The sequence below is a fragment of the Oenanthe melanoleuca genome, chromosome 1, assembly GCF_029582105.1.
Source record: "Oenanthe melanoleuca isolate GR-GAL-2019-014 chromosome 1, OMel1.0, whole genome shotgun sequence".
Lineage (NCBI taxonomy): Eukaryota > Metazoa > Chordata > Aves > Passeriformes > Muscicapidae > Oenanthe > Oenanthe melanoleuca.
The window spans coordinates 17808803-17831554 of NC_079333.1; the positions used below are offsets into that span (position 1 = coordinate 17808803).

The window sequence follows — 22752 nt, forward strand, 5'->3', positions numbered from 1 at the left end:
TACATTGTGTGTATGCATGTGTGTATATATATATGCATACAAACTCCAGCAATATCTGTCTAGTTGCTGCAGCCACAGTGAGCTAGGCACACCATGAAGTGTGGTAGTAGATTATTAAGATACTGCTGAGTAGTTTTGGCCATTGTCAGCTGGTGTTCTCCCAAACAAATGCCTGGGAGGCTCAGGGCCAGCACAGGTCAGGGATCACTGCTTGGATGTGGGGGTGGTGAAATTTCAAGGACAGTGGTGACCACCCTGTGCCAGCCTACCTGGCCTCAGGGCTCAAGAACAGTGCCTGGCTCATTTTATTTACAGGTACAGACAAAGATAAATTTAGCTTGTCTTTCCACATCAAGGATAAAAAGAGGATTTAATTACTCAGCAGAGGGAACTAATACATACTATATTATCATCAGTTGTACTGCAACAGCCTGCTGGAGCAATGATAGATCTTTACAGTGTACAGAAACTTGAAAATGCAGTCTTTTTTTTTTTTTTTCCCTCTTTCTTACAGTAGTTAAACAGCAAAGTGGGTTAAACCACTACACTATTCACATTTCATGTGTGGAAAAAACATATTTTCACTTCTAGAAAGCAGTAACAAAATTTTTTAAAAAGTAAGCTTGAGTATTTGATGACTATGAAAAACATAAGATAAGTAAATAGAGGAAAAATAACTGTAGCCCAATTAACTAGATAATAATCAGACAACAAATTGCCACTCTCATCACTAATTTTCTCTATATTACCCAGTAAGGCAGGAAAAGCATCTATTATTATTATTATTATACCAACTTAAATTATCAATAAGAGACCATTGAGTGTCACAGATGATTGGTTTTGCTTTCTCTCATTTTGCTAAAATAAAACCCAGGTAAGCACATTGCAATCTATTTTAAAAATTACCTGTGAGGCTGGCTTGCAGTGTACAAACCCTTTATTTGTTTTTTTGGTTTTCTTTTTAAGACCTAAAGATCCTAGCATTCTTGAGGGCACTGCAAAATAATAACATGGAAGCATTTTGCATTTACTCCACTTTGATATTCTTAACAACTATTGCAGGTGATTATGCAGTAATTGGATATGGGAGAAGGAGGGTAGCATAAGATATATCTGTCTGGAATGGGCTAGCCAAAATGTGTTCAAGCAAATAGTCCTGGAACTTAAGAATTATCTGTTGTTACAATAACTTTCTTTTCTCTTGTTCTGTTTTTTATTTGGGTTGTGGTGTGGGGGTTTCTTGTTTGTTGTTTTTGTTTGTTTGATGTTTTTACAGAACAGATAAAGGTAGGTTACCAAAATAGCAGTAGGTTCCAGTGGCCCTTAAGTTTCAGCTTCCCTGCAAAGAAGGACCAGCTGCATTTTGCTGGAGCACTGCACATGCTGAGAAGAGGATGACCTTGTCAGAGCTCAGCCACTAAAGCACTGCCTGACCCTGCACTACAGAATGCTACACCCCCATGAACAGCTGCCTTTTCATCACACCATACATGTTCAGTCAAAACACCAAGAGATAAATTTGAAAGTTTAAGGATGCTGGAATAGCCAGGATATTGTGTTACAATTAGCAAGAAGTCACTTCACATTCAATTTTTGAAACAGACAACTTAAGCTTTACAAGCATTGCTACCATATCCCTTAACTCAGCATGTTATATACTATATTAACCTTATTTATGTTGCTATAAATAGAACCTACTTTTCATCATTCTAATGTTTCAGTGTATTTGAGTACAACCACTTGTACCACAGCAAAAAACACCCAAATGACAAAAGCTCCCAATCACATGCATTGACTGACTGCAGAAAACCAGTAATATTTTAATAGCTGGTGAACAAAGGAAACCAAACCAAAACATCTCTCTTGCCTTCCAATGCCTGTCAATTGCTCTTTGATGGAATGGAATTCATTCATGAGCACCAACATAAAGTTTCATTCATAAGGCAGTTTAATAACTCCAGAAGAATGAGAGTTACCAAGAAAGTAAAACAAAACAAAATAAAAAAACCTCCACAAAAACAAAACCCAACAAAACCCAAACCAGTTGACAGATAGGAAAATACTACAATGGACAAATGTAACTGTTAGCTTAATCTTTTTTATCTGTTTTCTGCCTACCAAGCAGCTGGGCTTTTCAAGAAGTCACATGATTTTGATTTTCAGTAAATTGCTTAGACCTAAAATCCCTACTTTAACAAAGGGACTTAAGAGAGTTCAATTCAAGTCTTCTTTTACACTGTCTGGATTCCTTCATCATATCCTGGCTCCCAACCGCCATCACTTCACAATTTTCTCTACAGAATTTTACCAAATCCAGGATGACACCCTAATACTGGCATCACTACAAGACTGATTAGTACCTTGACTAGGCAGAGGATCAGTCTCATGTAGCACACAAATCTCAAAATCTGAGGCCTCAGATTTACTGTGCATAGAGTGATTAAATCACAGATCCAACATGCCATATTCTTTGGTATAATAACAAGTAGAATAAACATCCAGCTGGAGAGCTTGTAAGTAAAAGAGATCTGTGGAGCCATTTTAACGGGATATACAAAATTTTTGGTACTTACACATGTACCTTACATGTAGCCCAAACAGAAAGATGCTCTTTCCTCAAGATTTAAAATACCTGCACTGAAAAACTCTGTGGTCTCTCAGTGGATCCATACAAGGCAGGTTAGTTTCTTAGTTTAGCCTGTTGGAGAGCCTGAAGCTGGGCAGTAGGAATATCTGGACATTAACACAGTGCTGCTGGCCTGTATTGAAATATTCCAGGTGCCCAGTGCCTTCAGTGGCCACCCTTAATCCTTATGGAGCCCACAGATCCAGAGGGCAAGCTCTTTATGTGCTGACTGCTAACAAGACATGCCCTGAACTCAAACACAGCAGCTGTTTGCTCTGCTCCTCTCAGCCTCACCTCTCAGCTGTCTTCTGTCAAACAGCCTCATCACTCTGTGCCTGAAGCCACATCAGCACTGCTGTGTCTTCCCATCCTTCCACAGCACAGCCCACAGAATCCTGACCCATCCCTAACAGCCTTGATGCTGGAGCCATAGGTATCTCTGCCACCTGCTCTCCCAGCTGGCTTGCTTCCAGTGTACTCACATGACCCCCTGAGAACTGCAATTCCCAGAATATCTGTACTGGCTGTGCAGCACAGGCAGTGACAGAACACTGCTCGAAAACCACTCACCTTCCCCCTGGAGCTGGCTACTCCCTGCAGCACAGATGCAGAGGGATGCAGGGAACCAGGCTGCTCGCTCCTGCGCTCGGATGAACTGCACGACACCATGACTCAGCCCAGACGGCTACCAGGAGCTCACAGATCACAGCTCTTGGCACAGTGAGGGACATGAGGGGAATGACATAACAACAATGAAAGCAAAACAATCCAGAACAGCAACCAAGGACTTTACAAGTTCTGAAGAAGCGTCAGCTCCTCTGCTTTTTTCACAACCGAGTGGGAGATAGCGAGCAGTCGCTATCAACTTGATCTTACCGTGTTTCTTTGAGCTCCAAAGAAAAAAGGGATAGGGACATCTGCCAGAGAGAAGTTTTAAGCCAACACAGGCAAGAGAGTAATTTACAGAGACTACAATAAAATGAGAAGCTTAGCCACTTAAGGCAAAAAACTGCCAATTCATATTCAAAAGGTATAGACAAACAACCTTTGAGGAAGACATTATTGATATGATTTTATTGTTTTGTGTTCAGAAGAATAATATGACACATTTTAAATCAACAGGAAGATACCTGCAATAAAAATACCTATAAATGAAACCATGAATAAAAGCAGCACTGAAATACTCAACGCGTTTTTCTACTGTTTTACCTGACTGATTTTATTAAAAGTCAAATCCAAGAAAAAGTAGGAATAAAACCAAGAAAAAGAGCAAACTACTTTAAAAGAAAATCTTTGGAAAGAAAACTACTATGAAAACCATATTTGCAGGTATTTTGAAAACTAAAACTTAAAAATACTCCTTTAATACTTTAAAAATAGTCGTTAGAAAATATAAACTTTGATGACGGGTGTTGCATTTCTGTTTCCTTTTATGACAGTCCATTAGGAGACTAACCCTTGCAAAGAATAATTACTCCAAAAGGATCTGAAGTCAAGTGTCTTGTACCCAATGCAGGTAAGCCTCACTCTTTGCAGCGTTCAAGCATAACAATCAGTTGAGTTTTATTTACCATATCCCCAGGGGAAGGGTTCCTATCAAAATAATCGCCTCCAAACGGGCTTTTTAAACTAGAAAATGACTACATTTTTCATTTTTTCCTCACCCCTTTCGGAGCTCTCCAGCCCAATTCACCGCTTGGAAACACGGAAATCTCAGCACTTGCCTAACAGCTCTCTCTCACACACACACAAAAAAAAAAAAAAAAAAAAAAAAAAAAAAAAAAAAAAAAAAAAAAAAAAAAGGCAATAGAATAAGAAAAGAAACCAGACAGAGGGAAAACAAGTTCTTGTTTTTTGTGGCCACAAAAAAACCCCCAGCAAACTCCCAAAAGCGCAAAGGCAGCGCAGTGTAAAGGCGGCAGGAACTCTCAGTTGTTAACACGCTCTAAGCGCTCCGGCAGGCCGGGGTCCCACAGCCCCTGCAGACCCCGCAGCCAGCGACAATCTCAGCGCCCCACGCAGGCAAACCCCACCCAGCCCGGCCACCCCCAGAGGCCTGAGGCCGCCCCTCAGGCTGCGGGACCCGGCGGAACGGAGCCGCGCGTCCCCCGGCCCGACCCCGGCCGGCTCCGCCGCCCCTTCCCGCCCCCTCCCCATCCCGAGCCCGCTCCCGGCCTCGCCCCGCCCCGTGCCCACACCCACGCCCATTCGCTGGACGCCGCGTCAATCAAGCGAATCCGCCCTTGCGATTGGCTGCGGTGCGGCAGGGCCTCCGCCCCCCGGCAGAGGGCCGCGCTGGCGGCGCGGCGCGCAGGCGCGCACGCGGTGTTGTCCCGGGGGTGGGCATGTTCCGAGGAGAGGAGCGGCCGCCAGCGCGCCGCGGGGAGGGGGCGGGCGCGGCTGGAGGAGCGGGGCCGCCGCCGCCGGGGAGCCAGCCTCACTTCCTAGGAGTGCGGGGAGACCACAGCCTGCCGGGGGCTGCGAGCGGTGCCACAGACAGAGCTGTGCGTGTGCATCTCTCTCTCTCTCTCTCCCTCCCTCTCTCTCTCTGTCTCTCTTGCATGTGCCTGTAGGACTCTACACACGCGCGCACACTCGCACCCGCCCGCCGGGCGCGCTGGGCTGGGGCACGGGAGGGCGATTCGGGCGGCGGGGCAGCGGCTCTCCGCGCGTCCCCGCGGGCAGCGCTCGCCCGCCGCCGGCCGCCGGCGCACGGGGCAGAGTCCTGCGGGGCGGCCGGAGCGGAGCGGCGCGGGGCGGGATGCGATGCGCTCCGCCTGCCCCCGCGGCACCGCAGAGAGACGCGCTCCGCTGAGGAGCTGCCGCCGCCGCTCCCGGCTCTGCCGCCGGCCGCTGCCGCCTTGGCGCACGGTGCCGGGAGCGGGTCCGTGTGCGCGCCGCTGCCCCCGCCTGCCCTGCGGGTTCCTGCCTGCTGCTGCCTTCCTCTGCTCTCTCCTCCCGCTCCACCGCGGCCTCTTTGTTGTGCGGTGCCGGGCATGTGCCCGCGGCCGGCGGGCGCAGGGACGGGCAGGGGCGCGGCGCGGAGCCGGGCGCGGGCGCGTTCCCCCCTCCCGGGTGCCCGTGTTGACATTAAATCCGCGATCTCTTCTGCCAATGTAAACCCGGGCCAGGTGGGTTTACGCTGTTCGTCGTGAAAAGTTAAGCTTGTTCCTAAACATGCCCTTTCCTGCCCGCGGAGAAGGAAGCGTTGCCTCGCAGGCTGCGGCGGGTCTGTGACAGGATGCTGTCGGAGCACCTTGTGAGCCTGTGTTTCTCTGTCCTTGCGGCCAGCTTGGCTCCCAGATGGCCAATTCCCTGAACGGCCGGAACCCGCGCAAGGGACGGATCCTGGGCTTCATCGATGCCATTCAGGATGCTGTGGGCCCCCCCAAGCAGGCAGCTGCCGACCGCAGGACTGTGGAGAAGACCTGGAAGCTTATGGACAAAGTGGTGGGTGTCTCTGTGCGTCCGTGAATACACACAGGGAAGAATGGGGCTATTCAAATAGGTACACCGGGGCGAACAGCTTCCTGCAGCTCTGAGTGCTGTGCTGCATGTGCCTCGGGAAGTTAGGGGGGGACTTGTGTTTTAGGTTATTTAAGCATCATTTGTCTATTTTTTTATTTTTTTTCTTTCCAGTGGCCTCTGGCTATGTTTTTTTTAATCTTGGTTTGTGGAAGGAAAACAAATGTGTGTGTTTGCCTTAGGCTATTGTTATTTTCAGATCCTTTAAAATGACTCAAAGTTGTAGAGCTGTCCTAACCAAAAGCTGCTTAACTTAGACTTGTAATCACATATTCTGCGTGTTTCGTGTTGTGTCACACTGTTAGTCTGCAAACAAGACCTCTGAAGTATTAAACTTCAGTTAAGCTAATTGTCCTGTGAGATATGTTGGTGATGGCAACATAGATGTGTTTGTGCTTTTAGGAATGTGCGTGGGGACTGGGGGATGTCACTCTTGTCAGTTTAGTAAACAGATTAGTATGGCATGCCTAACTTTTAAAGTATGTGTTCTGCATTTAAATGACTTGTAAGTACATCTACTATTAATTTTGAAACTAGAAATACACTGCACTGAAACTCAATTTTCAGGAAGTGGGGGGGATAATCTATAGATTTTTAGCTCTTATGCTCCCCTCACCAACCTGATACATTTTGTTCAGTATCCTTTGAAATGACAGCTTGTATCATAGATTATCTAGTAGGGTGCCTTGCCAGTGGTAAGAAGAGTTAGATTGTAACATGGCTTGCTGTTCGGGAGATGCTGGCACTCTGCTTTGCACAGGGGGTGATACTTCAAATCTTCCTCTGGAAACTGCTGAGCAGTGAGGATTGCTACCTGTTGGCCTTGGGTCTGTATGGCGATACAGTTACCACTTTTACAAGCTGTGATTCCCTGGGATTTAGTTAAACTCATTGCTTTCTTTGTGGCTCTGGTGAAATAAGGTGTTCAACATATCTTCATGATCGTAATTAGTTATACTGGCAGGATAGAGACTATTTCAAGTAATATACCTTTACGAGTGTTAAAGTGTTTTTTTAAGTCCTTGTAGGCTCTTTTTTGATGCTCCAAGAATAGTGTCTGCATTTCCACTGTGTTTGTTGATAGCAATTATGGACTGAAACCCCAGCTTTAATAAAAATGGTTATTATCACAAAGACTTTGTTGACATTTTCCTGTTGATGTTCAGGATGCTGTTAACAGTGAGTTCTCTTGTACTAAGAACTGCAAATATAAATACTCAAAAGTAGGTACTCCTCTTCAGTAGGAGGAAGTTTCCAGCTTGGAAACTAGGAATCTGGTTTGTTGTTGCAACCACGTGGGGAATGCAGAGCTCTCATTTCCCTGTGTCAGGCCTTTTACAGATCCATATAGTGAGGGTATACCCTGACTTGTTTGTATAATCACAGTTACCAGAAAGATTTTATCCCACTGCTTAGACTTCTGGATTGCTTTCACTTATCCAATACAGGATAGCTGTATTTGTCACAGCCCATCAGAGCAGCCAGGAAGGCCTGTTTGGTAGAAGTCACTGGAAAGACTTGCTGTTGTGCTGTGCTTCCTTTTTCATTTTACTGGATAAGTGTCCTCAATTTGGATCTTTAATGTATCCTCTTTAAGCTGCTCTCAGTTAATCAAATTTTATTTCCAAATTGTATTAAAGTATACCAGACAGGATGATGTCATAGTGTGAGACTGCTCTAGCTTGTTGGTTGATTTTTTTAGCATTTGGTACTTGTAGTGAAAGGATGTGTTTGAGCAAATTTAATATGCTGGCAAACAAATTTAAATCTCATAGCCTTGTGTGGCAGTAGGCACATGAAGGTCATTTTTTCCTGCACCTAGATCAAACCCAGGGATTAAAATCAGAAATAGAAACCTGCTTGATCAACTGTTGTTTTAAATCCCATTTCTGGAGTGCGTCCTATGACTTATTTCTGTGGTGGGTCACAGATTAAATTAATACCTAGTGAAGGTAGTAGCTTTGCCAAGTCAGTGGGGTGCTACCCATAGTAAGTTTGTGGCTTGGAGGCCTATTTTACTTGTTGTAATAACAGTTATTATGCTTGTTTATTCTTTAACTATTATAGCTGTGATAACCATCTTATTGGTGTAATAAGGTAGCTGAAGTTTTCCCCATTCTAATGATGTTGAGAAAAGTAATAATGGAAACAAAGCAAAGCTTTCATCTTGACCAAACACTGAAAAAAGAGCAGCCTTAAAAACTAGTGGCAGAGCTCAATAATTTCTGGTTTGCATTTTTTTCTTTTTCAAAATTGCCATCTTCTACCTTTCCTTGATTTCTTTGTGTAATTTTGTCCTGTTTTTGGCAGATGAGGTTTTCTGTATGAATTACTTGTTTGCAACAAAAAGGGATTAACCAATACTACAAATATTCCTACCCTATAAGAACTGTACAATGAGGGTAGTTCTGTGGTGTGTGCAAAAATTCTGGCTACCTAGACACCATGCAAACTTTTTTGTGCAGAATTGGTTATGTGTCCTGCTTTCAAATTATTCAGATTTCATGATAATGTTTTCCATGGGCTGATACTTCTAGTTTGGAATAAACAGAATATTGCAGTTCTGTTTGAGTGCTTTCTCTTTAAGCTTTTATTATCAGTCTGAAAATCATCATGGATTTTGAAAAAGAGTTCTTTAGCAGGACAATGCTGGAATAGTGCTCCTGCTTAGAGCCTTGTTTGTAAAAGTTACCATAAGCATCATTCTTGCAGGGAATAAAAAAGTAATCTGCATGTAGATAATCAGTGAATGTAAAATGCTATCTGTCTATATGTCTTTCCTTTTTATACTTTATACACTGGGATCTATACTTTTTTGTGGTTTATTGTTATGTCTTAGGTGAATTACAGTACAAACTGCATTATTAAAGGGAAAGCAACATTAGCATCAATGTCAAGTTCCTCGTGGGTAAGCAGTAGCTTTATCATTAAAAACCAAAAATGCTTTAATTCCTGTGGGATGCAGAAGATAATATTTCTTTTATGGTTCAGAAGGCTAGTCTTTCTTTTCAATGCTTGCTTTGTATAAGAAAGTTGACCATATATCTCTGGACTTGTAGGAAGCAAATTGCTGTTTTTAAAACATGATCTATGTTTTAGAAAGTTTGTATCCTATAAATAAATGAAAAATGGTTGTTGTTAACAAATAACTCAGGTCTTCCTTTAAACTGTGTATAAATTACATGAGAGTTTTTTTCTGAGATTATAAACCTAAAGGCTTTTAAAACCTAGACCCTAGCCATGTGTTACTATTAGAGAATAATGGTGTGTTGAGACCAGCCTTGGGAGAGGATTACTACTATGTAAACATCAGAATAGTTAGGTCAGTTGACTGCTTGGGCTGTTTAGAGTTGTCAGTACAATTTTTTAACACATCACTCTTGAGGGATTCAAGCTGATAAAATTGTGACACATTCTGAAAGGGATTTTTTAAAACAGGTATATATTTCATCAACTTTTAATCACTTTTCATTGCTCCTATGCATTGGACCTGAAAATAATTAAATTTTTTACTATGAGGATTAACAATATTGCCTAAACTATTTGGGTGCACTATCATGGCCCACCTGTTGCTTGACTCTGTATAAGTGCAGATGGCATTGATTTACTATTTAGTAATTATTTAAGAGCAAACTAGAGTGCTTTTAAAAAGCTTGTACTATTGACTTAGTGAGTTAAAACTGTGTTACCTCTGTGGCTTAGTAATGTGGTTTTTCTTTAAATTAACATCTGTCAGCATCTGAGTATATAGAGCATGGTAGTTGAAACTTTGTGTGCATTTGTTATCCTTTGCAAAACTTCATGTAATTGATTCTGGTCAAAGCTGGTAGGAAATCTTGTGTCCTGCGTATGCTGCTTATGGAAAAAGAATACAAAATTAAACAGAGAAACAGAAGCTTCTCTCTTTCTAATTGGAAGAAAGTAAAATTACCCTCCAAAGTCAACTGTCCTTGTGTGTCTGTGGCATCAGCATTCTTATTGTTTATTCTTCCACTGTGGAAACATATGGCTCAGTGTGGTAGCTGTTGAACAAGCACTTACTGTATTCTCAGGCAAAGATTGGTGTTTAGGTCACCTCTGCTTATATTCTGACAAGAGCTTTCTTTCTATGGAAAATTAAATGCTTTGCAGTTCAGGTAACTTCAGGCAGGAAGAAATCTGTGTTGAAGAAGCATAATGTTCAAACTTGGACAATTTTCCTTATTAGCTCCTCCTGATTAAGTTTTTCAGAATTCCTTGTTGGCTGCATTGGATGCTGTGGATTGCTGGAGAACTATAATGGTATCTTAACTGCAGAGCCATTATGCTGTTTGTGGTGTGTCAAGGCCAATAGTCAATTCTTTGACTATTTTGTGCAGGATGGCAGAAGATGCTTGTTCAGCTGGCCAGTTTGGAGGTGTAGTTTTGGAAGTGTGTGAGCACTGATGCTCCATCTGACCCATTCACTGCAGCTGGAAACAGTGTTCAGCGGATGTCCTACTCATTAGATCCTTATTCTGTTTTAGCTGAGTGACTTTCCTTGTATTGTCTTTGACTAGCCTTAGGTGTTTAAACAGATTGTGTTAAGGCTGATATGCTTTGCTTGAACGTGGGTCCTTTTGTCAAATGAGTTGAGGGCTTTCAACTTTGCTTTAAAAAGTGAATAGAAGATAGATTTTTAGCAAGAAATTACTTGACTATGTGCAATAGGCCTCCATTACTCTCATCTCCAATGATGCTATGGAATAATGTCTTATGATTTAAGTAAAATATCTTTAAAAGTGTTAGTAGTGGCATTTATTTATTATTGTTTTGGTTACAGGTGGGCAAGGAGAGAAGGGGAAAGGGGATTAATGTTTTTTCTGCTAAGGAACTAGAGTTAACTTGTCTTGGAAGCTCCAGAGTTAACTATTTCAAAATCATTTTCTGGTAATTTAAGGTAATGCCTCAGTTTTCACAGAATTGCACTCCCATTGTTTCTGTGATTTTGGATTAAGTATTTGGATTTTCCCAAATGTGAGCTAGTGAAAGGAGCTTAATTTTGTCTCAGTTTGCCTCAATAAGAGAGATTATTTTTTTTTTGTTTTTTACTAACTTGCTTACTGCTTTTCATTTTTTACCAATGAGTGCTTGCTAAATATATACATGCTTACTTCCAGTCATAACAATACAAAAATCACACAGTGATATGATTCATGTCCGCTCCTAATGCGTTGGTGAGAGTTGCTTTGTAAAGTGCAATATAGAGCTCTTTATTTTTGGGGTTTTTTTTGTGTTTGTTTGTTTTGAGTTCTGTTTTCTTTTGAAGAAAGGTCTTGGCAAAACTTTTGCGTCAGCAGGTGTCATTTCTTATTGCTTACTTTTAATTGTGAACTGCTGTGGTATGTGTCAGGACATCCTGACTGGAAACCATATGGTTTACCAACCATCTCCTTACAGACTCACTTCCTTTGAAGCCTTGTGTGCTCTGTAAAGTGAAGGAAACCTTATACTACTTCAGTGGATCACTGATGTGAACATAATAGGAGTATTTTTTTTTTTTTCAATTATAATACATAAAACTAGTTAAGGTGTTGAAGAATTTTTGTGTGGCTTTCCTAAAAGCTTGTTTTAAAATGGAAAATTCTGGTAATGTGCTGTTTTTATCTCTTCAAATTCAGCAGAAAGTGAAGCCTTGTAAACTGTCTTGTATGTAATGATCTGAGACTGAAGAAAACTTTCTAGAACTTCTGAAAGAGAAAATAGTTTTTCCTTATAACTGGATATTTTTTTTGTATAGCTGAATGGACTGGCTGTTGAAAATTCAGCTATAAGCAAATTGTTTTTTCTTATTTTAGTATTTTAATGGTATTCCTAATATATATGAAATCACTTATATTCTGCTTGGGCACATCTGATCAAAAAGATAGACTTCAGAAAGATAATTCTTTGTTCATGAGATTTAAGTTAGGGTAAATAAGTAATTCAGAATGATTGCAGCCTTCTCTGCTTGTGGTTTGCTCTCATTGCTCACTTTTTTCTCTGAACAAACATTTTGATCTTTCAGATGTTTCTTTCCCTTGTGATTTTTACTTCAGAGGGTTGTAAGGCCTGATCTGTGACAGATTTGTGTCACCTGTAGTTGGTCTTGTGAAGAATGTCAGTCTGGTTTCAAGTTTACACTATACCAGAAATCAGAGTGAACTCAAAGTTCAGAGGAAAAAATCTGGTTTTCATAAAGATTTTCACTTCTGTGTTTGGGATTCCAGTTCCTTCTTACTCTTCTACTGAAAGAAATTCATGTATGTCTCTGCATGGATGATTTTCAGTTCTAGCTACACATGTAAGATTCTTTGCTTGTGTTTCTGACATCTCCTTAGAGAATTCTATCTGTCAGCATAACTTCAGTGCTTTCCTGATCTTGAAAAAATGCTATGATAGCCAACCTTTATTCTTTGAGAATCCTGCTTTAGACATCTCCTAACCCACAACTAGGACCCTGTTGTCCCTTTTTTTTTGGTTTTTTTTTGTTTTTTTGTTTTTTTTTTTTTTTTTTGTTTTCTTCCAGCTTGTTCTCAGCTGAAGGAGTTCCTTTATAAGCCATTAAATTATTTGAGAGCTTGCTGAGGAACTTTGCAGTTTGTGTCTAGAAATACCAAACTGCTGGTGTTCAGTCTCTGAACCACTTTTCAGCATGTTGAACAGCTCATGCATTCATATTTGCCTTCTTCTGTTTTTTTTTTTATTCTGCTGAGATGTAAATTTCCCTGGGATGAGGACTGTTCTACAACACATCAGAAGGCTTCCTGATGTATTACTTGTTCTAAAAGTTGAAAGAATAATAGAAGTTACTAAAATAACAATCAGTGAAATGAGGAGAGCTATTGCAAATGTCATGTTTTAAATACTGTTTTGAATGATGCTAGACTTTTGTCTAGCATCTATCTCCACTTTTCTGACTATGAGCCCCTGTTACCTCAGTTTAATTGCCTGGTTATGTTCTTGTACAGTACCTTTCAGTAACAAACTATTACCTGTTTGCTTTGCTGTTTGGGGTGCAGGAAGGTCTGTTAGTGGCAGCAGTCTTAAGGCAGGGAATTTCTTAATGGTGTAGATGTAGAATTTACAGGAGAGTTCAGTGATAGAGCTTTGAGTTTAGAGAGGTGAGTGTTATGGGATATAGGTTTCTTCCCCTCTCACCCAGAAAAGCTCAAGGATGCACTTTTTTCAAGTTGATAGATTAGCAGGAATAGGAATCTACTTTCAGCAGTATTAAGATGTTTTTATAACCTCATTAGTTACCTCAAAAGAATGTCAAAGTCACTAATATATAATGTGGCGATCTCCAAATGATGCCTATAAAACTTTTCTACCACATGGTCTTCATTTTTTCATAAGTGTTTGCATATGTACAGCTGCACACATATCTAGAATGTGTCACTATGCAGTGTTTTAGCTCAGTGCAACAGCAGTCAAAAACTGCCTGTTGGTTTTAGTCTCTTTTCTTTCTAGAAGAGAACATTACAGAACAAACTATCAGAAAATTTACATAGGCAGGAGACAATTCTGATTTTGTTATGTTAGGGATGTGTAGGAAACAAAGAGTACCTTTCTCTTCCAGTAACATTTCCAGTGGAAACTAGATTCAAATAAAGGTATTCTGTTAGTCTGAACTTATTATTTGTGTCATTTGGGATCACAGTGATTCCAAATTCAATAAGATGTTTTCTTCTGTTTGGTTTTAGTAGTGAAGGGACTACAGGGTAGTTCTGCTGAGGCACTGCCAAGGCTCCAAGGTGGACCTGCTACTGGGCAAGGCTGATCCCATCCACACCAGTGATGCCTCTGGGGCAGGGTCTTAAAGAAAGGAGAGAAGTTACTGTGCAGAAGCAGCTTGCAGCCAGGGGAGAGGGGAGTGAGCACATGTGAGAAAACAACTCTGTAGCCATGCAGCTCAGTGAAGGAGGGTGAGGGGTTCTGGTGCTGGAGCAGAGATTCCCCTGCAGCCCATGGTGGGGACCATGCAGGTCCACAGTGGAGCTGCCATTCCCTGTAAGCCATGGAGGATCCCACACTGGAGCAGGCTGATGCTTGAGGATGCTGTGACACCATAAGGAACCTGTGCTAGAGCAGCCCCTGGCAGGACCTGTGGTCCCATGGAGAGAGGAGCCACATAGGAGCAGGTTTCCTGGCAGGAGCTGTGACCCTGCAGAGGACCCATGCTGGAGCAGCCTGTTCCTGAAGGAGGGGAGATGTTCTAGAGGAGTTAATGAAGAACTGTGGTCCATGAGAAAGTCATCTTTAAACTTCCCCAACTTGAGTCTGTCTCCTGTTGGAGGGAATCCTGTCTGGAGCAAGGGAAGAGTGTGAGGAGTGTTCCCACTGAGGTGGGAGGAGTGGCAGAGACAAGGTGTGATGAACTGACCACAGCCCCCATTCACCATCCCCTGTGCTACTGCAGGGGAGGAGGTAGAGTGGGAAATAAAATTAGGCCCAGGAAACAGGGAGTGGTGGGTGAAATGTGCTTTTAAGGTTTGCTTTTATTTTCTTTTACCCTACTCTGATTTGATTAGTAATTAAATGAATTAAGTTTCACAAATCGAGGGTAAGTACCTTAATATTAAGTAGCTGTGACAGTATTTGGTGAATGATCTCTCCCTGTCCTTGTCTTGACCTATGAGCCTTTTGTTATGGGTAGGGGAATGAGAAAGAAGCTTTGGTGGGCACCTCCCCATCTAGCCCAAAGCAAAGCACTGAACTTCAATTCCAGCTAGGAGCTGGAAAACAATGAGTTTATAATATTTTTGTTTCCTGGTTTACAATATCTATTTTTGGATGACCTAAAGGCTGTCTGTTGTAGGTAATAACTTTTGAACCACTGTCACAGTTCAGACCATTTTCTTATGTGCAGATCTTTCAAAATTAAATTTCCCTAGGGTCTAAGAGGCTATATAGTTGGATAAAGAGAGCCAGCAGATGACAAAGTAATTTATGTGTGTTCTTAGTAGATACTTAAACACCTGTAGCCAAGTTAACCTGCAGCAAACACATTTCTATGAAAGTACTGCTCTTGGCATTTGTTGCATGCCATGTTTTGATGTGCTCCTAAGCATATATTAGACTAGAAAAGACATTCTTTAAGGGCAAAGCCACAAAATATGTAGGTAAGCTTGTTTGCTTTTTATAGATGTGAAAAGATTAAGTCAAATTTTGCCTCTTTTAACATTATAAACTATGTTGGAATTTCACAGAATATGAATGAAGTAGGATTTAATTCTTTAGACTGGAGATTAGAGAAGGATGTAATACCCAGTGAATTTTAAAATATCAGATCAATTTTTTGTCTCAATGGATTTCTTGTCTTTTACATTCTCTTGTTTTTTGCTTTTAGGTAAGATTGTGCCAAAACCCAAAGCTTCAGCTCAAAAACAGCCCACCTTATATACTTGACATTCTACCTGATACTTACCAACATTTACGACTTATTCTGAGCAAGTATGATGACAACCAGAAACTGGCACAGCTCAGTGAGAATGAGTATTTTAAAATCTACATTGACAGTCTTATGAAAAAATCAAAACGGGCCATAAGACTCTTTAAAGAAGGAAAGGAAAGAATGTATGAAGAGCAGTCACAGGACAGGTAAGTGAAATACTTAAATATGAAGTAGATCATCTGGTCTGTCTGCATTCTTAACACTGCTGTCTGCACCCATTGTGGTTTTTTTTGACATTTTTAATTATTCAAAGAGCAGAAATATTTATTGCTTGGATTCATTGACCCTGCAGGTCAATCAGTAATTTGCTGGATTTGTTTCATTGTGTGCTCTTATCTGTCACTTTGTGACCTTTAAAACCACGTGCACTTCCTTCATAAAACATTCATTTCATCATAATTACTTATTCACAGGGCTTACAGTATGTAGTTTTTCCTGGGGTAGAGAGAGTGGCTGTTAACTTGGACCTCCCTCCCTACCCCTGATCCTTAAAATTTGGTAGCCAGGATGGATATTGACTTAGAGTTTTCACAAGTGATGGAATGAAGCAAAACAGTATTCACACTTTTCAGATATTACATGATTTTATGGTAGAGCAATGATAATGTTAGTTTCATGCTGTGAAATGAGAGAATCCTAATGGATTCTTGATTTACAATGGTTCAGTTTTAATAAAAGGAATTAATGTCCACTTTATCTGCACTCTTGGTGGTAACTGAAGAGGTTTTTAATATTTGATTACCTAATATTTAAAAAATAATACTTCAGGAAATTGTGTGCAAGATCTACAATCTTGTTTTGGGAAGAGGGGGATACAACATTGTTGGGGCCATTAGTCTTTGCCTTGTGTGGTATTAATGTAAATCTATTCAAACAAGAGAGAGTGCTCTTTCTGAAATCTCCCCTTTTTAAAGGAAATAGTGGGGAATGATGTCAAGTGAATAGAGGATTGACTTCTTGCTCTTCTGTCTGCATTTGAGCTCTGAGGCAGGCATGGTGGCAGTATAGTTTTACAGCTGGTGAAATTGTTGGTAGGAGCAGTGAAATGTCTACATTCTTGTAAATGTCACTGCTGTTATGTTTGAATTATACATATGTTCCTTCCAGATCTTTGGCAATGATTATAGCTACTCAGTCTACTGTGGTAGTCTTTTGGGCTTGGTAATATATCTGAAACTTCCTTGACATCTAAGGACTTTTTTCTTAAAGGACATCAAGATTGTCCAGGTGTGAGCATACTGAGGCAAAAATGTTCCAGGAGGAGCAAAATACCCTGTTTAAGGTGTATAAGTGATCACTAAAGATTTTGGTGAATGAATTTTCCTTGTGTTTGAATTTGTAAGTGTGTAAAGCAGTGTTTTCACTGTATTCTTACCAGAACTCCTGAGAGAGCTGTCCATCACTGAGCCTATGGCTGCCTGTTTTAGGCATCCCATTTGATTGTATGTACAGAAGTCATTGTTTCAAAGGACAAATGAACTTGTTATGACAAGTGAAAGTTGACAGAAGCAGTTGGATTATATAAGCAGGTTTTATTTTGACTTACCTGTGTTGTATGAAACCCTAATCTAGTTGCAGGTTTGCTTAAAGTTAGGAAAAATTAAAGCAAATTTCAGCATCACTTTTTCAAAATACTTCCTATAAGGTCTGTGCAGTCATTCAGGCATTATGCAGTAACTCTATCTAATTGCTAGAGTTGCTTTTTTCCAGTTACCCATTTCATTTCCTGCATTAGGGTAACAGTGGTGATAGAAGGACGTCTCTTGTGAAACACAGAATTTTTGGAGAAGGTATAGTTAGAATATTTACCATCTATTTGGGCCATTCTTGTAAGAAGGTTGGAGAGGAGGAGTTTTAAAACAAATCATATGGATGAAGTGCACTGAATCACAACTATTTCAGGCATTTAAAATTAGTATTTGAGAAGCTGACAGCTATTGTATTTTGCTTACTGATGGAGTTCAGAGCTTGAGGAGTGTAATGGAAATGTTTTCCTTGTGTTCAAATTGTTAGTTATGTTTACTATACAAATTGCATTCTGTCAGGATGCTTAAACAAAAAAATTTTAAGCCTTGCTTCTTTAGATCATGACCCATGTCATTCCAAGTAAAAGTCTGTATCTTTATGATTTCAATGCATCCTCTTTCATCTACTGGTGATGCTTAGTCTGTATGTGTGTCCTAGTTTTAAGCTGAATGAAGGTGTACTTTTTGGCTGAACCATATAACTAATTATCTGCATCCTGCTAAGCAGTGCTTCAATATACTTGATCTTGCTAATTCTTGGTAACTTAGCAAAAGAAGTTTTTAATGTGTTTAGCTTCTTTGCTTCCAAATATGTTTGCATTGACCTTATTTGTTAGCATTATGATGTAATTGTAGCAGTGGTCATTTAAAGATTGTATTTTTGAAGATGCTTCTAAAAGGCTGTCAAATTGAAGTAGCAGTAGCAATTTGTAGCAGAAGTATTGGGAGACAGACAATTTTAATAAAAGGTAAGGCAAATGTTGGCAGCTGGACAGTTCCTGTGGTTTTCATTCTTCTTCTGTTTTGGTTTCTGGGTAAAAGAGCATCATGGAAAAGAGAAAAGCTTCATTCATCAGAAATTTGATTGGTATCATTTTAACCCATTAGCATTATTGACTAATCTTTATAGTAATGGTACATTTAGGAACCAGTGCCAATATACATGTGATTTTGTGTAATGACACAACAATTACTCTATTGTGAATAATTTATCACAAATTTTAGTTTTTATGGATTCTATGAATGAATTTTATTTTTCAAAGATCCTGTGAATGAAACAAGTTAGAGAAGCAGCACTAATGCAGTGCAAGTTTTTGTGTTAGCCATTTGTACATAATCTGACAGGTACAGAATTGTTTCCAGATCAAAGACCTGTGACAGCCATTTAAGGGTAGTTGGTGCTGTCATCCTGTACTCTCTTGGATAAGTCTTGCTAAGAGGGGAAAATAGGGTTTGCAAGTTTGTTTCCTGTGCTTAGCTGCATCTATTTTCTGAGTATGGTGTCTTCTACAAAATTATGTCTTTTCAGTCTTCTTGCTTAATGAGGTAAGAGATAATGTCCATTAAGTTCTGTAAACTGTACTAGATATAGACTGCACAGAAGTCTTTCTATGAATCAAGTAATTTTACTTTTTGTCACTAATTTTACTTTTTAAAAGGTTATTAATGCAAGCTTATTAGAATTACTGGTTCAGGCTCATCTACTGTTTAAAGGCTTTCTGTGTCTTTGAGGGGTTTGCATTGTCTTTTCTTCTTTCTGTTGCTTTTCTTTGTGCCCTTTGTTTACTGGGAAGTAAACTAAAGCTGGAAAGCATCATTTTTGTGAAGTTCAAACTTCCTTCCCTTTTGCTGTATTCCAGAATTAGGCATTCAGAAAAAATAAAACCTTTGTAGAATGGCAGTTTTTGAGACAAATGTGTTATCCAGGTGTAGAAATAATCAAGCACATAAGTTATAATAAGAAGACTATAGGAGGAAAAAAGTGGCAGTGGGGAGATTACATTTGGATTCATTCAAGGTCCTGGACATAGTCTTCACTTCTTACTAATAGAGACAAATGGGAGGCTTCCTGTGATGTCCTGGAAGTCATATCCTTGGAAGAATGTCTTTAAATTGAACTTATTCTCCGACTTTAAATATTTCTTGATTTCTGCTATGGGCCTGTTATATGAAAAGAGGCAGAAAAGTATAAAACCAGGGTGCGTACTTATTTTTAATAATATCTTAAAATTCTCCTTGTTTCAGACAAAGTTGTTTAGCTTTGTTTATTTTAAAGTGCTAAACCAGAAGTGGAAGGTGGATATTTCTTAAGTAGTGGATGGTATGGATGAAGATGTCAAGAGGAGACCTGTGGTGGTTTTGTGGTCAGGGAAGGAAGGTGTGCATGAAGGAAATATCAGAGTCAAATAAGTACTTCAAGGTAATCACAAAACCACTTCTGTTTCCATCTAGAAAGTCTTATTAAATTATCTTGTGCATCTGGCCACTTGGTGTCTTGATTCAAATTATGTGTTTCTATATTGTACAGCTTGGTTAAGTGTTGGTGCAGAATTCTTATAGTCTCTTAAATCTTCTAAGGAGGTCTTGTACATGCAATTCAAATGATAGATCAAGTTCCCCTTTGCTGTTCATGTTTGTAGAGTTTATAGAGTATTCAATTTCTCTTCCTTAAGTCTGTGTTGACAACTGTGATCAGTTATGGTCCTTGGATCAAGTCCTTGAACTGGTACATTAAAGTACACAACATTCTTTCTGCCACACAAATTTCTCACCTATTTTTTCTTATCCTGAAAGGACAGATTTGATAGAAGGTTAAAATAGTGTCAGGATGGGTGTCAGGTGTGCCAGCTGTAATGCAGTAGCCCTTTCTGTATTTCTGTCCTGTGGTGAGTGTGGGGTAACTTGCTCTGCTTCCTTGAATTACCTCTGCTTATATCACAGCCTTGCTGTTTTATTTAGAGGAATTTAGGAAGTTTATAACTTAGCTTGCCTCACAACTTGTTCGTGTCTCCAGGCAGAGGAGGTTTTGTTGATTGTGGGAAGGATCAGGAAGAGTAAAGTTTTAGTTCAGGATGATTTTGTTTGGAGAAGTTAAGATTGTTTTGGCTGATGTTTTTTTGTTTGACAAATAGAACGTACAGATTCAGAAAAGGATGTTAATGGCCCTTTTCATAGAGCCAGTTTTGGCTTTTGGCTGACATCACACTGACAAGATAACTTGGTAATTGTCAAACAAACGTTATGGGCATCTTGTGATTTCTGTTTTCCAAGCATAATTTGTAGTTTTTGGTCTCCAGTAAATTCTGAGCTAAGCTATACATACCATCAATCTGTTGCTTAATGATATATAAACCTCTAAATTTAAACTTTCTGAACACATTTTAGAGGCATAATATGCTGACTGTTTAATCTTGCTGAAGCTGAGAGAAAGGAATCTAGTATTTGTTTTTCCCCTCTTTTATTTATTGACCTGTATTTCTAGATGATTCCTTCACTAGATTTTTAGTAAAAGAAGTTGCCTTAATCTGCTTGAAAGTTTTCTGGAGTGTTGGCCCATTGCTCCTGTGTGTCCCTAGGAAAAGGAGGGCACTTTCTCTTTCAATGTATATTGTATGATAAGGTAATTGGGAATGGAACCTGGCTACAGTAAATAGTCTCTAACAAAAAGGCTTCTGAGGAAAAGTGCATAACTGATTAGATGGGGCTGCATGGGAGGAGGAAATGCAATTAATTTTTTTTTTTTAAGCTTTTATGTTATGGTGAGAATTTCCACCCTCTTCTCCCCTCCTATTCCTTAGATGTGATATAAAACCTAACAGCCTTAATAAACCCTTTGGTGTACCTGACCCACAGGAGTAGTTGGGCTTCAGTGCAGATTTGGGGGAGCACAAGTTGTTTGCTACTTTTGGTTATAGTTTAAATGTAAAAAGGACCTTTTCAAACAAAGAGACTCTTGTTGCAGAGGGCAGGTGAGAATGTGTGGAGGTTACAAATGGCAGAGCAGTATTATGACAACTTGTTCTCAGCATAAATGCAAACAGGCTGTGTGACTGCAGTTGTTGTAAGGCAGTATTTAAATTTTAGATTTTTTTTTTTTTAATCATCTTCAGCGTTTGGGGGTGGGTATTGTCAAATGAGAGCAAAGGAAGTATTAGTACCAGAGTTACTTAGAGGCAACTATTGATTCAGATTGCAGAGGAAGACAAGGATTTTAAAACCACAAAAAATCCTAATGAAAAAATAATGGCTTGTAAATTCTCATAATTGATTTAGATCCTTGATTCATATTTAGTTGTGTAGAGGAGAGATACGTGCACTTCATCTTTCACTTTTTACTCTTATAAAATCAAACAGCATTTCATATGTTAGTGAAAGGTCTCTTTCAAACATTATTTTACAAGCAATGTGGTGTTGACAGTCATGTCTGAGTAGAGTTCAGCTGGTTGTAAGGGGATATATATACAGTCTGATATTTTCCTTGCTGTCTTTTCTATAATTATTTATGCCTTATGAGAGTGTGCATGATGCTGTTGACAAATTTTAAGGTGCCATACCATTTATACCCATTTTGGGCAGGTATGAAAGCTCTCAAAAAGCACAGTTAGGCAATTCAGTCCTGTAGGTTTTCCATATACTTATTTCCTTTATGATAAAGCTAGTGATAGCTCTGCTGCTAGGATCATACAAAAAGACTGACACAGTTTTCTGTATGATTTCAATATGTCTTTAGAGCATAATACAGGATTGCACAATGGGACTGGGGGAAGTAGGTGGTTTTCTGAACACACAATACTTTTGGTCAGATGCCTGGAAATGCTCTATTGCAGTGAGGATACCAGGACCCATTTCTGGTCTGCAGCAGCTCTGTGTCTCACATCCCTTCCCCACACTTGCCTGCAGGGTCTGTGTAGGGAGCAGCTGTGCTTGTGGGGGCAGACATGGTCACCAGCTATAAATAGAGATGTGTTCTTAGGTGTGATAAAGCCCAAGTTACCAACTCTGGGAACTTTTTGAGGAGCGGGCAGCACTGACTCCTGAATTAAGCACATAGAGAGGAAGGCTCCTGTAATGGACCTGAATACATTTTTTGTCAATCACTTTTCTAGGTGCATTTGATTTTTAGAAAATTTGGTCTCTGCTTCTATATCTTCAGAAGTATTCTATGTTCAGTGGTAAGGTGGTTTTTTTTTTTAGGATGCCTTCAACACTAGCCTGCATGATGGAAGCTGCTTGCCATGCGAGCAGGAGCATAGAGAAAGATTATAGAAGAAAGAATCCATTTTTATGAATTTTATACCTAAACTTATTAGCATATATATGATTTTATTTTTAGGCTGTGAAAAGAAAAGTTTTCCTTTTTCTAATCTTCTGTGACATTGTTTTCCATTAAAAATTAGAAACATGACAGAATAAAAGTCTTTTATTCTATAAAGAGATGAAAAAAAAGTTGGTAATAATCACTTTCAAGTGCTAGACTTGCTGTTTAGTTCATAGAAGCTCTTTGAAAGTAAAGTAAAGCCAGTTTATAAAAGCAAACATGCTGTAGTGGTAGTCCTTTGTCCAAGGAATGCTTGATCAAAAAACCAGCCTGCTATGTATCAAACCTATAGTAAGGACACTTC

General features: G+C 39.9%; 1 protein-coding gene across 4 annotated transcripts in view; it reads left to right on the forward strand.

Moving 5' to 3' along the window:
• The first annotated feature begins 4992 nt into the window (after positions 1-4992).
• CBLB (Cbl proto-oncogene B) overlaps positions 4993-22752 on the forward strand; it is a 124871-nt gene continuing 107111 nt past the window's right edge. For 3 of the 4 annotated variants that reach the window (XM_056492984.1, XM_056492991.1, XM_056493001.1), the window contains exons 1-3: positions 5590-5757; positions 5918-6076; positions 15501-15751. In XM_056492984.1, the coding sequence (XP_056348959.1) occupies positions 5623-5757; positions 5918-6076; positions 15501-15751 (545 nt within the window). In that variant the 5' untranslated portion in view covers positions 5590-5622. Of the gene's footprint in view, positions 5131-5589; positions 5758-5917; positions 6077-15500; positions 15752-22752 lie in introns of those variants that run through there. The other variant, XM_056492976.1, reaches the window with a different exon arrangement.